General features: G+C 36.8%; 2 protein-coding genes across 3 annotated transcripts; one reads left to right on the top strand and one right to left on the bottom strand.

Moving 5' to 3' along the window:
- Positions 1-292: 292 nt before the first annotated feature.
- On the bottom strand, positions 293-2,261 carry LOC127454494 (transmembrane protein 74-like). 2 transcript variants are annotated; one of them, XM_051721757.1, is made up of 2 exons: positions 2,179-2,261; positions 293-1,508 (listed from the first exon to the last, which is right to left on the bottom strand). In XM_051721757.1, the coding sequence occupies exon 2, from the start codon at positions 1,446-1,448 to the stop codon at positions 621-623; it is 828 nt and encodes a 275-aa protein (XP_051577717.1). In that variant the 5' UTR covers positions 1,449-1,508; positions 2,179-2,261; the 3' UTR covers positions 293-620. The 2 variants fall into 2 exon arrangements, with proteins under 2 accessions (XP_051577717.1, XP_051577718.1); XM_051721758.1 differs by having other exon boundaries at positions 2,196-2,236.
- A 10,406-nt stretch (positions 2,262-12,667) lies between these two features.
- LOC127454489 (thyrotropin-releasing hormone receptor-like) lies at positions 12,668-18,213 on the top strand. The gene is made up of 2 exons (XM_051721748.1): positions 12,668-13,593; positions 17,782-18,213. The coding sequence occupies exons 1-2, from the start codon at positions 12,811-12,813 to the stop codon at positions 18,211-18,213; spliced, it is 1,215 nt and encodes a 404-aa protein (XP_051577708.1). The 5' UTR covers positions 12,668-12,810.
- The last annotated feature ends 1,867 nt before the right edge of the window (positions 18,214-20,080 follow it).

Below are 20,080 nucleotides of genomic sequence, written 5' to 3'. Positions count from 1 at the left end.
GGAGAAAAAGTTTTGCATTTCTGGACAGACCGTTCCTCGCATAATCTAACAAGGACAATATGAAAAAATTATGACAAAAACATCTCAAGAATATATTGGAATTTTTCCAGTGTACCACGGGGCAATGTTTTTTTTAGCATTTAAATGCACACCATGATGAAATGGCTGAAGTTGGTGCGCATATATATATATATATATATATATATATATATATATATATATATATATATATATATATATATATATCTCGGTTTTGACAGGATTCTAAAAATGTAAGAAAGAGGCAGCGGGATAGTCAGTATTAGCAGCAGGATTTCGTATAATGGAGCATTTGCTGAATCAGTGTAGCCTACTTATTCATTGCTAGGACACATTGCTCTCATCATTTTTAGCTCATAAAGTCAACAAATGAGCTAGACATCATTTTGCTCTCAAAAAGTATTTTGCTTTATGGTAAATGCAAATAGTACCATGCTGTATATTTGTGGAGCCTGAGACCTCTGTAATGTGATATTCTGTTTTTCTGGATCTGTAAGCAGTTGCTACATAGTCAGAGATACAAGCTTTTTGGCCATGCTGGTTAGGTCAGCATTATAGGTATAAATGACTAGAGAGTACAGTCAACTAATGGCATCACCATTCTCCTCCTCAACAAAACTACATGTTGGCGACGACCGACACGGGCTCGATTTTGTTCTTAAGTTAATAGAGCCGTAGAGTTTTGTGGAGTGCTTGGAATACGCGAAGGCTTTTCTCCTGTACATCTCACCCTTCCACATTGAAATCATTAGCAATGTGGATAGCACCACGCCGCCCAAAGTGAGAAAGCAAAGGCCGGCGATAACGCACCTGTCCAGGTGCGCGCCTATTCTGGCGCTCTCGTTCTCGAGTCTTTCCATTTCGCGCGCGGACACGTTGTCAGGGTTCACTCTGACATCCCTTGGGACCGCGTACGAAATGATCACGAGCGAGATCCCGGTAATGAGGAACGTGACCGCACTAATGAATCCGTAATCCACGGATTTCCCCGTACTCTCCGAGCTGAGGTCGATGTCGGACATCAGCGATAGCTCCTGAAGCCCCTCGGGACGGATTTCGCTCGCGGAGTCGTGGAGCGCCGGCGTCGCGTGACGAGGGCTTTTCTCGCTCGTGTCCGGAGTGGCCAGCCGAAGATTGACGTTTTCGTCGACGTAAGTGAAAGAGGTCTCCAGCTCCTCGTCGCAGCACACTCTGACCTTCTCTGCGGGCTGATGATGGCGGTGCTGGCCATGCTGTCCTCTGAGTGGAGCCGCCGTCCTTGGTGCTGAATCGCACTGTCCATGACAAGCTTCTTCCACTGATCTGCTCAGCTTGTGAACATGAAGAGGACTAGAAGACCAGTCCAGTAATCCTGGAGGATCGGGTCTTCCACCTCTTTTATCTATGTAAAGTAACTCCACCGAGGCCATCAGATCCACTCCACACGGATCACTTTAATTCCCCGCCGCACCAAGTCATCCGCACTATACCTATTAACACAAAGAAAAAGGGCTCAGACGAGAAAGTAATTAACACAGTATACTTGAGCAACTATAGTAGTATAGCACGTGCTCTCGATTACGGGCTGGCCAAAGTTAATGATTGTTTTTGAACGAAATCCTTTTGCCTCTCGTAATGAAAGACGATTAAAGTTTCTGATTTGTCCTACTGCTTCAGCATCCATTTAGCAAAGCAATCAGTATAAAACCCAAGATAAGCTAAAAGTCCCTTTAAAACGCATAGCTAATCCGCAGACAGGCGGAAGTAGGCACTTCTCATAATAAAGAATGACAATAAAGTAATCCTACATAGACTATTATCATCACTGCTATAGCAAACACGCAATACCATAATCACAGCCGTAAAGTGTTATGTTATCAGCAAAATGCTATATCTATCTACTGTTTTCAACCACTACACGAAAATTATATAGTGTTGGCACGTGCCCATTTGGCTGCATCGTTTTACACACATCGATAGGTCACACATACTATCCCGTAGAGAACGCGAGACAAACAGGACAAATATTCTACGACTTTCGGTATAAGTCCATCACAAATTATTTGTATGGTATTTAAATAATAATAATAATAATAATAATAATAATAATAATAATAATAATAATAATAATAATAATAATAATGTTTTCCTGATTAATACCTTCTCCTTCAACGAACATTTTGGCCTCCAGGCTGCTTCGTTCCGCCGCGCTCCCTCCCACGCTCCGTTTTAAAACTGAACTGAGCTCCTGGTGGCGAAATTACTTATCCTACTATGGCGAAGGTTTTTCTCATGAATATTAATTTAGCAATGCTGACGTCGTTTGGTAACCTTCCTATGGCGAAATGGGTTTTCTGAAAGAGTTTTTGTGGCATAATATTGTTTACCACAAAAATTTATTTTGACTTTCCCCTCCTTTTCTTAAAAAAAAAAAAAAAAAAAAAAAAAAAATCTGGGTTACAGTGAGGCACTTACAATGGAAGTGAATGGGGCCAATCCGTAAACGTTAAAATACTTCAAAATTATAGCCACAAGACATAAACAATATGTGTGTTAACAAGATTTTAGTGTGATAAAATCAGTTACTAACCTTTTCTGTGTAACGTTATAGCCAATTGTATGACGATGTAATGTCAACAAACCCTAAAATTACAATTTAAACACTTTACAGCTCAATTAATACATGATTTTAAACAGAAGAATTAATGTAAGAGCTCCAAAAATTGGCCCCATGCACTTCCATTGTAAGTGCCTCACTGTAACCTCGATTTTTGCTTTTTTTTTTTTTAAAGAATAGGACGGACGAGTCTAAAGTTTTTGTGGTAATCATGCCAAAAATGCCGTCTATTGAGCTTGACTTGAACCAGGAATATTCCTTTAAAATGTATTATCAATAAAAAAAAATCACACTTTAAATTATATTGATAACTTCACTTAAAAAGCCCCTATTTAAATGTCTTGTTCTTTAGCTTGATCTTTACAGTTTTTCCATAATAATAATAATAACAATAGTACATTTTTTATCTTTTTTTTTTCTTTTTTTTTCCCCCCTACTTATTTTGTTATGTTTTGTATCTTAATTCAGGACTACATCCTGTAATTTTCTTTCATTTGGAACCATGTGGATATGGGTAATTGTTCCTGTTTGTATTGTTCCTTTATCAATACTTTAATAAAAGCGGGGGGGGGGGGGGGTTGAACATGGTCCATTTATAAATATTAATAAGATTGTCCCGATGTTCCATCGTTGTAGTCCTATGGCGAAGGGTTGTGTCTTGAATATTAATTAGGTTTGGCTGACGTTGTTTGGTATCCTTCCAATGGCGAACGAATGGCTCATGAATATTAAGAAATATGCCTTCAACATAGTAAAATCCGTAAAACGCCTGCCGGTTGCAGATTTGCATCACTCTAGCGTTGTCAAGTTAAGGATAAGAGGTTTAAAATTGTATTGGCACTATGGAAAATGAAGTTCTTGTGAACGAAAAGTAATATTTTTTACAGATAAATCCACCGCTGTTGCATGAACAGCCGGTGAAATCTACAGCCTGGAGACATTTCCTACTTTGACCAGTAAGGAGCTGCGACTGTGCTAAACCACACCCATTCCACACCATCTGCTCCAGGGTTCCTTTTAAAGCTTGGAAGATTACTGTTCAGTTTGAGCAAGGTCTGTATAATCTATTTTTAATCTGCCCGAGCCAAACCCATTACAACTCATATTCTTTAAAACGACCTTAAACATACTGTAAATACAATGTGTGAATGACCTTCATACTGTAAATACCATTACCTGATTTTGTATACATTAATGACTACCATATCTTTAATTACAGAATACAAACTAAAAAAAAAAATAAGAAAACACAGTATGCTTTTCTGTGGTTCCTGAGGGCTGAAGATGTAAGATTTTATTAAAAAAAAAAAAAAAAAACACAATATCTTATCCACATAATCTTGAGCTTTTACATCAAATCCCAAAAGTGCAGTCAGATATAATCCCTAATCTTAACAACATACAATCAATATGATTTCCCTATGTGCCAGTTGTGTTGGCCAATACAAAGGATGTCTTTGGCTGGAGGCCAGGCAAGTTCCCATTTAACAGATGAGTCTGCAGAGAAGTGGGGCTTACCAAAGCCTTTCTAGCAAGTCAGTCCACTGCCAGCCATCTTTGGAATGCTCTCGGGAGGCTATTTCTAGTCATGCCAGTGCAGCTCCTATCTACTTGAATGGAGAAAGACCAAAATCTCTAAAGCGGTTGGTCAATATTATGATCAAAGTTTATATTTCAAATCAGCAGTAAAATCTGACAATACTGGAATCATTAATTGTGATTCTTTACCTCATATTACGCTAAAAAACAACATGTATAGCTAAAGCGCATGCACGTTCTAAAGTTGTGATGTCTGTATCTAAAAGGTGATTGGCTCTTTTAACTGTAAGGCGGGACTTCCTTTCTACATCCGTTGACCATTGGGCATGAGCTCCTTGGTTGAGCGTTCCAATTTCTCCCATTCATTTAAATAGAAGTGGCCCATCTCTGCTAAATAATCTCTGGGTTTACTCAGCCAGAGATTAATTTCCTAGGCTGGTGGAGGCTCAGCTCAGAGAGTACAAGGTTCACAGTCATGAATTTCCATCTGTCACTGCTGGCTTCATGAACATGGGTGGAGTTGCTCTATGAAGCAGTCAATTTGGACTATTTTCAACAGGATGGAAATCTCAGAAGAGTGCACAGCTAATGTTGTGCTGCGTGCCCCTATGAGATTTCCATACTGTCATCTGTGCCAATACTGTGTACCCTGCCAAGGACAAAATTAAGTTTAAACACTGAGCCTTTGGATCCCAATGAAGTCATCTTGAAATGTATAAAAGCATGTTGTGACTTGTCAATCTATCTTCATGTTTAAAGCAGGTGATTACAAGGGCATAGTCACATGGATACTGAACAACACTGCAGAAAAAGCAAATTCCTTCCAGTCATATTCCTTTACTATCCTCAGCTGTATGAACTGCTGCTGTATGTGCTGCATCATAAGATCAAAGATAGGCCCTTTCAAGCACATTTTCATCAGGTGTATGTGTGTGTATGTGGTTGTAAATTGATGCAATATGTTGAAACTGGATGAGGTTGGCAGTGAAAACAAGATCATTTCTACCTTTTAAGTTTCAAGTTTATTTTAATAGCACATTTAAAACAACAGAAGTCAACGGAAGAGCTTTACAGTTAAAGGGATAGTTCACCCAAAAATGTAAATTATGTTATCATATACTCACCCTTATGTTGTTCCAAAACTGCATGACTTTCTTTTTCCATGGAACACTAAATGAGTGTGAGCTGTACTAAATCCCGCTGGCCATAGTGTAACTGATCCAGATGCTGGAGGAGGCTTAGCTCTTTATTTGTCTCTGTGACAACAGCTTTTAAAGGATGTAAGGCAAAGAGGAGACAAGAGGCATTTCTCAAAGGCAGATAGCTTAAGATTGTGCCCTTGGCAAGGTGGGGAGCCTCTTGCAATCAGGTTTGGGTAAGCAAACCGAAGAAGGTAGAGGGGGTGCTGTCCCTGGTCCTGAAGTTGATGAATCCCTATATAGATATGGCAGAAGTAGTAAGAGCAGTATGTGTAGTATGGCATTCCGAACTCAGCTTGAGTGTTGTCTGCATGCAAGCTAAAAATAGTTCACCCAAAAATGAAAATTGCATCTTTTTTCCTTTTCATGTAAGTGGATGGTGATTAAGGCTGTCATTCTGCCTATCATTTCCTTGTGTTCCATGGAAGAAAAAGTAATTTGTGTTTGGAACAAGATGCAGGTGAGTAAAGGATGACAGAATTTTCATTTTTGGGTAAACTATCCCTTTAGAAGTAGAAAAAAATGGTAGTTATACTGGTCTAAACTCTCAAGCCTGTTTTTTGTTTGAAAGTAAGAACTGCAGTATATATAGGAGATGTACACTAGGGGTTGTGGAGAGGATGCAGAGATTCAAGGGGACGAAAGAAAGCAAGAGATGGAGACAGAAATACAGAAGACAGCTCTTTTAATTATTAAACATCCAGTCCTTGAAGGTTATCGAAGATATTGATTCACTAGCACCGTGCTCTTGCCATGGAAACAAAATGTTGAGTTTTTGTTGCATCATAATGTGAGCTCTTCCCTGTCCATTTAAAACCATTAAATCACAAAGTCTACTATCTTGAAGGTTTTTAATTTACTATTTAAAAAAAACACAAAAGCACTGGGCAACAATGATCAATATTACCAACATGGTCTCATAGAATCACATTACTATACCAACATTTTTGCAAAAATAATTTTTGCATGCCTTGTTGTACGTATCGCAGTTTCCTGGTGAAATGAACACTAGAGGTGCTACAACAGCAATTTCTATTCACTTTCTAACAAATCACGAGAAAAAGGGCAGATTATCAGTTTATAAACATTTACTTTTCACTCTCTTCCTCACACAGTGCTATCTTATGACATCTTAACACTTTTACTATAGCGCATGACTTTCTAGACGATACATTTTAAAGGTGCTGTAGGCGTTTTTTAAAGGGACATTATGCAAAATATTTTCCTACTCCCTGAAAGATATTAATAAAATAAGTATCGTGAGATATCTCACAGGATTTTTCTGACAGCACTAGACTCTGTAAACAGCAAACGAAAATGTGTCCGCAGGCCACGGTCTCTGACACTTTCAGCATTCTCATTGTGTTGTAGTTACAGCGAGTTATTGAGGCTTAATTCCATTTTTATATCATGTTGTTCATATCAGTTGTCAGTTGAGGGCGCTATTTGCTGCTGTTGTTTTTAACAACCGCTTCTGGTCGGTGTCAGTCTCAATAAAGCTCATTTGGTATCTTTGGAGTGCCGGGTTTTGGAAAGAGGGGGTGTGGCTAACCCAACGGCTTAACTTGTGGAAATTCCAGAATGGCTAAAATCGCTTACAGCACCTTTAAGGGTTGCATTACATAACCAACTACATTTACAAGTTTGTTAAATTGTGATCAAACTTTGTGGTACTTCAACTGAGCACTGTACTTGCGATTCAAAGGAACGGAGTACGAGTCCTGAAGAGCATGCATATCGACACACAAGCCAAAAGTGTCTTAGAAGCAACACAAAATAATGCTGTTGCTTCACCAGTTTCCTTTTTTTTTATCTCACATAGCTTTTATGACACTATCAGTTAGTGATAGACCGATATATCGGTGAGGCCGATTAATCGGCCAATATTTGGCCATTTTGCGATTATCGGCATTGGCCGATAACAGTGTTTGCTTGACCGATTAACAGAAGTGTTAACTTTCCCTTGTGTCAGTTCCAAAATCAATCAATAGATTTGTCAATTGATAGTCGACAATTTTGTTTTCAAGGTTTTTTATGCAAATTTGATGAAATATTGCATTTAATAAGTGCTCGTTTCACTTTAGAAATGTTGTGTACATTTGATTTTCTGTTGTTAAATTGTATTATGTGTATTGGCTTTTATATCGCTCATCAGCCATCCTTCTCTCTTGGTACCAGCATCTACTATCAGTTAGGTTTACGTTTAAGGTATAGGGTAGGGAGGTAGGTTTTGTTGATTTTAAACTCAATAGAGCATAAACCTTAATAACCTCATCTGTTTGGTAGAACTCGGTTTTAGAGGCACACAGTGGACATTTCACCTTGGTACAGCCATGATACACGTAATGAATCACTTAATTTTCATGAGATCAGGCTGAATATTACTGTATCTAAGTTTTTACTGAAAACAAGTCAAGACTGTACTTAAATTGACATGAACGATGCTTCATTGTCCTTGGTCCACTTGCAAATGAATATTACTATTAGAATACATTTAATTTGAATAAATGTTTTATGGGATGGATGGATGGATGGATGGATGGACGATCTCATCACTTCCTCCCAGCAGATCTATTTTTTTCTGATATGAATGGGCTCTCAGTACAGCCCATTACCAGAGCAAACAAAATGACTAGTTTGACCCCATTGTGCGCACGGCTGTGCAGAGAAACCCTTTCGGATGAGAGACATGTAAGGTGAGATGTAGAAACAGGCTGTTGTCATTACGAAAATTAGAGAGTCCTGAGTCTCAGCCAGATATTTTATTTAATCCTTTGGATGTGAGCTGCCAAGCTTTTGAGTGGTCTGCTGGCATTGTAAAGAATGGAGAGCGGAACAATATCTTTGTGTTTTAAATTCTGAAGTTTGCTGAAATCAAATTAAATTAGAGAATGAATGATTAGAGTCCGGCAGATGGTGAATGATTCGTTTCATTTCCGTAACAAATGATGAAATCAGAGCCTTGTCTTTATGAATGCTTGTCACACTCACATATTCATAAACTCTTGCTTCTCAGGTCGATAATCAGATCTCTCAGTTCTCTTAAAGTCTTTGCATGTTCTTTTCAGAGTTAAAGTTGGGCGATGATCCATTGCAGGAAGTCAACTTTGATCAATGCAATAAGAGCTCCTTTGGCTCTTTCTGGAGGGGAGATTTGCCAAATAATACCTTCCAGACCAGACAGATGGGCATTTTGTAAATTAACTTAAATGAGTTGAGTAAAATTAGTATAGTTTATCATTTTCAGGGGGTTTTATTATTATGAATAAAGATAATGTTAATCCGTGTCTCTTCTGTTCATTCCATATCCGTTTTAAAATCAAAAAACGAAAAAACAACTTGTCTTTTAATTTATTTTATTTATCAATTGATAAATTATTCACTAAAACATTTTTTTTTATTATTTTGTTTTTTATTTTTTTATTTTTTTATGCATTGTGCATTTGGAAAATTAAGTTTTACAAAAATGACCTTAATACAGATTTTGTAAATTCAATTTTCCAGTTATCTGTAACTCATCTATAGGCTGTTATTTCCCGAAATGTCCACGGAAGTTTGTCATAATTCAATTACAGATATCTACAATTTTATTACTAGTAACAACTTAATTAGAGATATCTTAAATTATAATTTGTACTAGTAATAAATCAATTGTATATATCTTTAATAACAATTTCTACTTGGGGAAAAACTCTATTGTAGATATCTGAAAATAGTTTTCAATGCAGTCCTATAGAAACAAATGGCTGGTCAAAGTTGCATTGCAGATATCTTAAATGTTAAATATGACTAGTCAGAAATGCATTGTAGATATCTTAAATATGAATTACTAGTAGTCAAAAATGCACAACAGATTTCTGAAATTGGAGTTTTGACTAGTCAAAACATAATTATGGATTGTCAAATCTGAATATTAAATGATAATAGCGCCTGTCATAGTAAATGCAGAAGACACACCCATCTCTGTGATTTCTGCCGGCATCGCTTAAGTCCCAAGCAAATCGACGGTAAATTTACAGACATCTGCAGTAATAACATACAGACATACTTCCGGTAAACTAATCCCGTCCGAATAGGGCTTTCCTTCCTCCTTAAAAGTCCCTTTACTGTGTATTTCTTAAAATCACCATGATAACAATAGTTTTTCCACCAAATGACATATTTACTATATTTATTATCTAAATAGTCACGTCCTCTTACCCCACGTCAAATATAAATTATATTAGGTCTTTTATCTTTACTCCCCCTGCTGGTGACTTTTGTAAGTGTTGATGAGAAGAGTTATGTAAATAAATGTTTATTTTTTTTTATTTTTTTTTATTATTTTTTTTTCTTCAATTTTAGTTTTGAGAAGAGAGAATGAGAAACAAAAAAATAGAAAAAAGGCTATAATTCTACTTAAAAAAACAAACAAAAACAAACAAACAAAAAAAAAAAAACACCTGTTTTTCGTTAACCGATTTTTGATTTCAAAATGGAAATGAAATGAACGGAAGATACACGGATTAATGTTCTCCACTGATTTTTTATTTTTATTTTATTTTTTCTCGTTCACGTTGTTTTTTCCTGCTCAAGGGTTTAAGTAGAATGTAAAGTAAGAATTATTACGAGATGTAAAAATATCTCTTATAACACAATGTAAAACTATACAATTTACAATATAACAGGACTGGTCTTAGGGCGTCATTTCTCCCAAAATAAGTTTCTTTAATATCTTGACTATGATATTTGACCAAGTTTTGTGAGTACCTTGCCAATAAGTAGGTTTTAAATGTTCAACAGCATCCTTCCAATGTTTAATAGAAATGTGATTAGCTGCTTCTATAGATCTCAGATTTTTCTTGAAATAAAAAACGACATTGTAACCAACATGGGGAAGAATTCTGCGATCTTAATTTGGATGTAACAAATTGTAGGCATTCATTATGTCCACAAGATGGCAGTAGAACACTTAGCACAAAATAAATAAAGAAATAAACAAATAAATAAATAATAATAATAAAAATAAATAAATAAACAGTCAACACAAGTTAATGCGTGATCACCTACAGTATATTAAGATAATTTATGTTTATAATAAATTCTACAAACAATGCATTATCTATCAAGAACCATAGAACAAATAATAAATCATAAAGACCTGTCAGATTGTGCTTCCCTTTTGATCCCCTTGTGTACATTTCCAAAGGTCTAAGACAGACAAAACACTTTAGAGCATGAACCTTCTACTGAAATGTTACTGATCTATATTTTTTTATGTGCACATAAAGGAGTGTCTTTATGGCCATCAGGTATCACCCTCTCACAGAGTCATACACTCCACAAATACAACTGACCTTCTCATAATGGAAAAGTCCAGTGACTTGCAGCACATATGGACCTGTATTGACTTTCATTGTGCAAAATTTTGTCTTGTCAAATAAACATAAAAATAAATAAACACCCTGTTTAATGCATTTGACAGCTTTCAGTAAAGTGATGAACATTTGTTAACTTTCCTCACAAATATCTGTCAATTCTCGTTAGAGCACAAAGGCTGTCAAAAATGATTTAATTCATCCGTTTTTTTTTTTTTGTTTGTTTTGTTTTTTGGACAAGAATGAGACTGTCATGCTTTTGAGGCAGATTTAGCGGAAAGCTTACCCAATGATAAATGCTGCCATTATAAGGAGATTATCACCAACATGATTATATTTTTTTATCATTCTGTTCCTCCAGCCTTCTTTGTAACTGCCAAAAATAAAATATACACATAAACAAGAACACAGTTAACAACACACTGAGAATGAGCAATGAACAACTAATTGGGTAAAAGGCAAAAAGCCTAAATATATTGAAGACCCTTACAGGAAAAAAATACCAGTTTGCAAAACAAACAGACTAATTATTCCAATATCCCAACAAATGCTCTCCTTAAAGAAAAATTCCGGGTTCAATACAAATTCAATACAATAATTAAGGTTACAGTGAGGCACTTACAATGGAAGTTAATGGAGCCAATTTTTGGATGGTTTAGAAATTGTTAAATATATAATATTATAAAGACACTTACAATCATTCTTCAGTTCATACTTCGGTATTATTTAAGCTATACAGTTGTTTAAATCGTAATTTTTACATCATCGTGGAAACCTATCTGTAAAATCGGAAGTAACTTTACATCAAAAAGGTTAGTATGTGAATTTATCACACTAAAATCATGTTTAAACACATATTGTTTACACATTGTAACTATACTTTGAAAAAGTGAGCATTTTTATGTTTACAGATTGGCCACATTCACTTCCATTGTAAGTTCCTCACTGGAACTTACAACTTGTTGTTGTTTTTTAAGAAAAGGATAGAGAAGATTGAATTAATTTTGTGGTAATCAACATTATGCTAGAAACTGATCAATTGAATCAACTGATCTTAAACTGTATTAAAACCAGAATATTCCTTTAAAGCCCTAAAGCTAAAAATTGCACAAATGAAGTTTCTCAAAATAGTATTTTATTTGCCCCCATTTGTTTTTTTTGTTTTTTTACACATTGACAATATGTAACATTTTTGTTCCTTAACTTCATAGCTGTTTAATGGTAGGCTATTTATGGTAGGTTAATGCAACAAGGCACAATAACAACCCAAAGATTAATTACAGACAATTTAATCCTTTTAAGTGCATCCTATGCATTAGTGAGGATGCAAACAGACCTGATCCACAATAGACTCAGTCAAGAGTCAATAATGACTTGGCTCTCCTGGGTGTGAACCTCCCTCTGCAGGTGAAATTTAACTTGACCAGCCTTCCTGAGCTCCGATCAATCTTTGTCCTTATCACAACACTGGAAACAAACAGCCTAAAAGCAAGCAGCATCAATTTTGATACAACAATATGCAAAGTGCTTTTAAACAAACACCATGTTGCACTGGAACACTGTAATTAGAATCTGAAATAGGCCTATAATAGGAAAATGTGGCAGTTTAGCTAAGAAACGTTTAATTGAACAGACTGTGTGTGTTGGAGACACTTCCTCTTTTGCCTGTTGCAGCATTACGCACTGCATAACCTGCCCTTCCTGACGCTCTTGGTCTCTTATTAGGGTTACAGGGGGACTCAGTGAGACCATATCTGCCTGTTCATACCAGAGCAACACCTCTGTCATCCTCTGAGAGGATTTTTATATATCACACAAATTACCACGGACACATTCTTGGCTTTGCACTAAATGCATTTTAATTTCCATCCCTGAAGTGTAAAGTCTGCTGTAAGTGCTGCTTGACTACAGAAGAACATTAAAACCCGCAGAATATCTTGAACAGAGTCATTTTAACTTTATGGAATTTCCTTTCTATGGCGATTCAACGGAACATTGAAACATGACCTTTTTGTGTGCACATCGGATTTTTCTCTTTTGAAAAGTGAAGACCAAAGCGGAAAAAAAAGCCGATTGGAGCATGGAGAACAGCACTTTATTCCAATTCCCCAACGCGACTCTCCCGACGTGGACTGATTACAGTATCGAATACAAATTCGTAAGCATATTATTAGTGATTCTTATTTGTGGAATTGGAATTGTCGGAAATGTGATGGTCATTCTTGTGGTCTTAACGACCAAGCACATGCGCACCCCAACTAACTGCTACTTGGTGAGTCTGGCGGTTGCCGACCTCATGGTCCTCACGACAGCGGGACTGCCCAATATCACCGAGAGCCTGTTCGGCCAGTGGGTCTACGGATACGCCGGTTGCCTCTCCATCACTTACTTTCAGTACCTGGGCATCAACGCGTCCTCCTGCTCCATCACAGCCTTCACCATTGAGCGCTACATCGCCATCTGCCACCCGATAAAAGCGCAATTCCTGTGCACCCTCTCCAGAGCCAAAAAGATCATTGTTGTCGTTTGGGTTTTGACGTCCCTATATTGCGTTATGTGGTTTTATCTTTCCGATACGAAAGAGGTGGCTTACGATAACGTTATCCTAATGACGTGCGCCTACAAAGTGTCCAGAAACCTGTATTTGCCGATATATTTCACAGATTTTGCCGTGTTCTACGTTGTACCGCTTTTGTTAGCGACAGTTTTATACGGGTTGATTGCAAGAATTCTGTTCCTCAACCCACTCCCGTCAGATACCAAGGAAAGTAGAAGGCACTGGAAAAAGGAGTCGTCGTTGGGCAATAAATCAATTAACTCCAGGAGTTCCTCCAGCTGCACGACGGTAGCTTCTCGGAGGCAGGTAAAGTGCTGATTTTGTTACCTTTTTATAGAGATTCTTTAACTCTCAAGTTAGTTTCATCACATTACATCAGCTTACATCGCGCGCGTTAAAGGCGCTCCATTCGCGAGACTCAAAACGACTGTTGTCGGTTAACAAGGGAAAAAACAACAACTGTAGGCGTTTTGTTTGTGTGATTATTTGAGAAATGGGTTGGAAAGCTTACACATCCTCGAGCAGGTGAATGTTTAAATGCAGTTATGTGAAACCAAACTCCATCAGAAAAATTTGGGGCAATTGTACTTGTTTGGTTGTGCTGCTGCCTTAGTATCCTTTGGCTGTCAGGTTGTAACTTGCTGTGGAGAAAACTGACCACCCATGACCTTTGAAAAAGCTTTTGATTTAGCTGCACATTTGTCTGTTTCATAAGCGACCTATGACGGGTTTTGGTTTGTTAACGTTTTTGACTACCTCCGTGCGAACAATGCAACATCAATACCGCCATAATCAGGTTTATTCTGTTACAAAAGGTCAAGATTAATTGAGAAATGGAAATAAACACGATTTAACGTGGGCGCCTCTTCCTAATGGGAAGGCAGGCATCATTTTGCTTATTTTAATTTTAACTTATTAAAGTTAAGTCACCCATTAAGAAAAAAAAAGTAATAATAACACTTTTGAATTTACAGTTGCAATCGAAATTATTCAACCCCCCTGACCAGCAATACATTCTGGTGATGTGAATTAAAACACATCAACTAAAACCTCAGTAAACAGTCAAAGTAAGTTTTTAGTACACATTTGAATGATTTTGAGAACAAAGAGTTCAGTTTACCCAAATTTTAAAATAAAAAAATAACTAATTCTCTCCACAAATGTCATGTCAAAAATATTCAACCCCCAAAGTCAACCATTTGTGGAGCATCCTTTATCCTTAATAACAGCAAATAAATGTTTCAGGTAAGTGTTCTCAGGCTTCGGACACCTCTCTATTAGAATTTGTACACATTTCTCATGAGCAAAAGCTTCCAGCTCATTGACATTCTTTGGTTTCTGTGTTGCCACTGCTTCCTTGAAATCCCAACAAAGGTTTGCAATGGGATTTTAATGATGGACTGAAAGGGCCATTTAAGCACATTCCACGACCTATCCCTGAACCAGATTTTGGACAACTTGGATGTATCCTTGGCGTTATTGTCTTGCTGGAAAGTCCAGTGATCACGAGCTTCAATTTACACACTGAAGGCATCACATTTTTCGTGCCAAAATGGCCTGATACCTGAAAGAATCCATGGTGTCAGTCACATAGTCAGGATAGCCGTTTCCTGCAGCTGCAAAACACCCCCATAACAGGCTTGACCCACCTTCATGCTTTACTGTGGGGATGGTGTCGTTCTTGTCATCACCTTGTCATCTTACTCCAGACGTACTGCTGACCCATGGGTCTAAAACTCATTTTCAGTTTAGTGTCATACGTCTATAAAACCTACTTCCAGGACTCCACAGGTCTTTCCTAATTACTTCTTGAATATTCAAGTCAACATTTCCCTTGGTGAAGTTTTGTTTTCTTCCACACCCCAAGAAGGTTGCTGTTGTACCATATTTAAAAAATGTATGAATGGTACTGCCAACTTTATCTATTGGAAATTGAAGTGCCTTGGAAATGTACTTTTAGCCATGACCTTTCTTGTGTAATGAAATAATCTCCTCTATTAGCTTTTGAGATTTTTTGCATAGAAATACATTTTTGCTTACAGCGCTAAACTTACAATTTTAAACTTAAATAAGTGCCATTGCAGATTGATGACTTAATTTTGTTTTAAAACAATTACTTGTGTAGCCTTACATATTTAAGAAACAGCTACATGCAATACGGGTTGAATAATTATGACATGGCTGTATTTTTAAAAAATCCTGCTATTTAGAAATATTAGGTTATATATTCACACTATGACTTTGAATGTGTCACTCAACTGATATAGATGTAAACTTTAAAAATTCTGGGTCATCAGATAAGCTTACCTTTGTAAATCCTTACTGTCTTGGGGGGGTTGAATAATTTCAATTGCAACTGTATGTATTTTTCCAGCTGTGTTAAAAACACAGAAAAGTTTTGTAATAAGTATTAATGGTAATACATCTTTCCAGGTTTCACTGACACATTAATTCAAAATATACCTTTCTCATTTAGGCAACTTGGTCTGTATGCCATCAGTGGTTCCAATATGAAGATTGTAAATCCATCTTTGTTTTCTTTTAGTTTTTTTAGGATTATTTTTATCTCAGAAAATGAATATAATTTAGAAATAATTTATGTAGAAGAAAAAATCATCAGTTACTCTAAAAAAAATAATCCACTACAAATTACTACTCTAAAATTGTAATCAGATTACTGACTTTATGATTATTTTATATACAAAGTAATTTGCTACAAATTACTAGTTACTACATTCAATTTGTAATCAAATTACTAAATTTCCTGATTTGATCTAAAAAGTAATCACATCACTAAATACTTTTAAGTTACTTTCTACAAAACTTATCATAAAAGCTATTTTTTACACTTGACAAATTCAAAATAATGTGCTTTCCTCCTTGTTCATTGACTTATCAGGGGGGCACACACCCTTCAGCTGTCACAGAAATGCAAACGGATGTACATATTAACCAGTGGCGATTTCTCTGGGCCAGCAAAGCCTTCTCTGCTGGCGTAACATGCCTAATAAATCCTTTCATTCTCATTGACCTTTTTGCCTATGTATTTTCAATCGCTTTCCACTCCTAATTCATCTACAAACGAATAGCAAAAAACAAAAAGTTTATCCAATCAGAATGTATTCCTCGATGCTTACAAGCAAAGTGTGACAACTGTTTCACAAATCGCATGCCTGAAGCCATGCTCCTTAGCTGAAGCTGCGTGTTAGTCTGAGCTCCACCCCGTCAGGCCTTCAGAATTTCCACAGAATCCCTCAACAGTGCAAATGAATGCACATCTAAAGTCAGATTGCCAGATTCATCAGCCAGTCAGATTGATTTATTTGTTCTTGTGGGTGTGGTCTTTAGGATATGTCCCAGTCCAGGTCTTCTAGCTGGCCTTGAGTGACGCAATCACGCTTTAAGTGATGTACGTAATTTGAAAGCGAAGAGCGCAAGATCTTGCTGACGAGTCAGCTGTCATCACTGCTGGTATTGCCGTTGAGAAAGAGATCCTTATGGATTTAAAAACCTGAGATGTTCTGCATGATCGTGCGATTGATTAATTAAACAGAAAAGGAGGACTGATTTTCACTTCAAACAAATTGGTAAGCGCTTTTTGCATTGTTATTGCAACATCAGGAGTTTTCTAATTGTAAATTAGGCTGCTTGAGCATTCAGTGTCGGATCAAGTTTTAAAAAGTAACCGTGTACCCTGACGAAACAAAATTGACTGCAAGCAAAATTTAAATCACAAATATTATTAGAGAGCTTTTTCTTGGTATTAGACCTCCTTGGTTCTGGCTTTCATGCATGTACGTGTTTTTAAAATGTCATTTGGTATTATTAGTTGACTGCCACGTAATGTATGATAGGCATACAGTGTCTTATTCATTGTGAAACTGTGTTTTCTTAATGGCATGAATCACACTGAAGGCCTAGGCTTAAAATACATGGGCCGCAGCTGATATTAACGTAATTCATGTTTTAAATATGTTTCTACATATATAATGTTATTTTAGAAATATGTGTAACCCAAGTAATTAAAAATAATTAACTTAATTGAAAGTCAGCAACTGTAATCTGATTACAATAATTTGAAATGCAATGCACTACACTACTTTTTGTACTAAAGTTATTAGAAGTAATTTGATTACAGTAATTAATTACTTATTATAAGATTACACCCAACACTGCCCAAAAATGAACATTCTGTTACCATTTAGTCACCCCTAACCTGTATGACTTTCTTTCTTCCATGGAACACAATGAAGGAGATGTTAGGCAGAATGAGCCTCAGTCACCATTCACTTTCATTGGATAGAAAAAATGCATTGAAAGTGAGTAGTGACTGAAACAAACATACTGCATAACATCTCCTTTTGGGTTCCATGAAATAAAGAAAGTCATAAGGATTTGAAACAACATGATGATGATGACAGAATTTTCATTTTTGGGTGAACTATCCCATTGAACCCAATTTGAGATCTTAAATTTTATCTGTTGCTGGTGTAGGTGACAAAGATGCTGGCAGTGGTGGTGATCCTCTTCGCTCTGCTCTGGATGCCCTATCGGACACTGGTGGTGGTCAACTCCTTCCTCAAGGAGGCCTACCTGGACACCTGGTTCCTTCTCTTCTGCCGTCTCTGCATCTACATGAACAGCGCCATCAACCCCATCATCTACAATGCCATGTCGCAAAAGTTCCGCGCCGCCTTCCATAAACTGTGCCATTGTGGGGCCCAGCGCTCTGAGAAGCCCCCCACATACAGCGTGGCCCTCACGTACAGTGTCATCAAGGAGACCTCCAATGGAGAAAGCCCAGATCACTACACCACAGAGCTAGACAACATACGTGAAGCCGCCAAAGAACTTTTGCCTGGGAGGAAAAGGTTATCATTTAAAGAGCCCTCACTGGCTTGTAAGAACACATTGGCTACTGCTTAGCTCCTTGTTGGTAAATTTGATGAGGCAGGGAGATTATAGTTTAATCTACAGTATCAACAGTGTAACAGGTAAAATGTGCCTCTGAGAACTAGGCTTATTACAGTGTACCTAGCTGCCACATGGAAACAGCATTTTGACAAAGATTTTTAATTTACAGTTTTTAAACAAAGCATATTTATTCCGAGCCAACACAGTCTCATGACAACTCGTAATATTTCGTACAACATGGTGAAATCACAAGATATCGTACAATTTTTATTCCATTAGAGACTAACCAATCAACAAACAGTATTTAGAAATTGATACAGGCATCACATTTTAGCTAGCTTACTATCCAACACGTTTTTTTGTTTTTTTTTAAGAAAGGAAATTTCAGTGAACAAATTCGGTTACTCATTTCATATTTATTTATGCTATACAAATGACTGATGTCAATAACCTGTAACATGCTTCCATCGACTCGATCCAAATCCTAATGTTTTCTTTCTTTCTTTGTTACACAATAGGGATTTTTCTATTAAAAATCATGGTTTGGGAAAGGTTTAGCCTGAGGTTTGAGCTAGGGGTTATATTTAGGAAAACTCGTAATAACATTTTTCATTGGTTTGTTTTATTTTTCACTATGGAAGTAAAAGTCATATGTTATGATTTACCATCTCATACTAATTATTACGACTTGTCATGAGACCAGGTTGTTCATAGCCTACCATGCTACTGAAGACCAAAATAAGCCTACCTTCTGCTCTGTTTTAAGCAGTGTCCAGTTTAGTCTCAGCTTCTAAAGCAATTATAGGTGAGGATTTATAGACACTTGATGGGTTGGTTGAACTTGACTGGGGGATTTTATTGATTTTATTGGAGGTGATTATGTGTGTGAGCTCAGGCGGGAATTCTCTGGTACTTCCACACAGAACATTTTTTATCACCGTGTACTAAAGCACTGCCTATTGGTAACTGTACTAACAGCTGCATGTATCAATGCCAAATCACTCTGGGAAACTTGTTCCAGGGATGGCTTACACACTGATACTAACACTGCACTCAACCACTGGTTTGAAAATGGATGGTTGATTACTTATCAGCTCTCATTTTTTGAAATTGCAAGCTGAATTTTACAATTAACAAATACACCCTTATAAAATAAGTTGTAAATAGCTCGCCCAATAACGCATTCTTTTATAAACGAGTATAAAAATAGCCCATTGCGTTCATACAATGGCATTAAGTTACTGACTTTATCAGCATTTGTGTTCCCTGGGATGTGAACCAAGGACCTTGGCATTGTTAGCACCATGCTCTACCAGTTGAGCTATAGGAACACTCAAAAAGCCTCAAAATATCATTTGACATTTTATTAAGCTGCATCTTGCATTCAAGCCTCTAACTTCAGCATTTCAGGAATTCACTAAATCCTCAGTAAATAAGTGTCCATTGCTTTACATATTTTTTGTACATAGCCCAATCTGCTCCTCGCTTCATCTTCACTCTGTTTAGACTGCCTTTTTTTCACAGAGTTGGCATGTTTAACTAGCAGAACAGTGAGCAAGAAGTGCATAAATGAACAGCCTTATGATTGTGAGCTGCAAAAGTATAAATATCATTCAAGAGTAGAATAATATAATGTATGATTTTGGATGTTTATAGCTGTATCATTGTTTATTTTTTTGAATAACAATAAGGGAACATAATTTAATAATCATTTTATGCTGTAAATACCCTGTTTTGATATCTCACTCTTTGAAAAACAAAAACAAAACAAAAAATAAAAAAATTTCAGCTCTCTTTTTCAATGGTAGTCGCTGAAGTTTGCTGTAAAATGCCTGAGTGAACGTTTGCTGGATTTTGATGTAGCATCATAAACTTTACA

This window comes from Myxocyprinus asiaticus, chromosome 16 (assembly GCF_019703515.2).
Source record: "Myxocyprinus asiaticus isolate MX2 ecotype Aquarium Trade chromosome 16, UBuf_Myxa_2, whole genome shotgun sequence".
Taxonomy (NCBI): Eukaryota; Metazoa; Chordata; class Actinopteri; order Cypriniformes; family Catostomidae; genus Myxocyprinus; species Myxocyprinus asiaticus.
The sequence above is the reverse complement of the archived record's forward strand: the minus strand, read 5'-3'. Positions and strand labels throughout refer to the sequence as shown.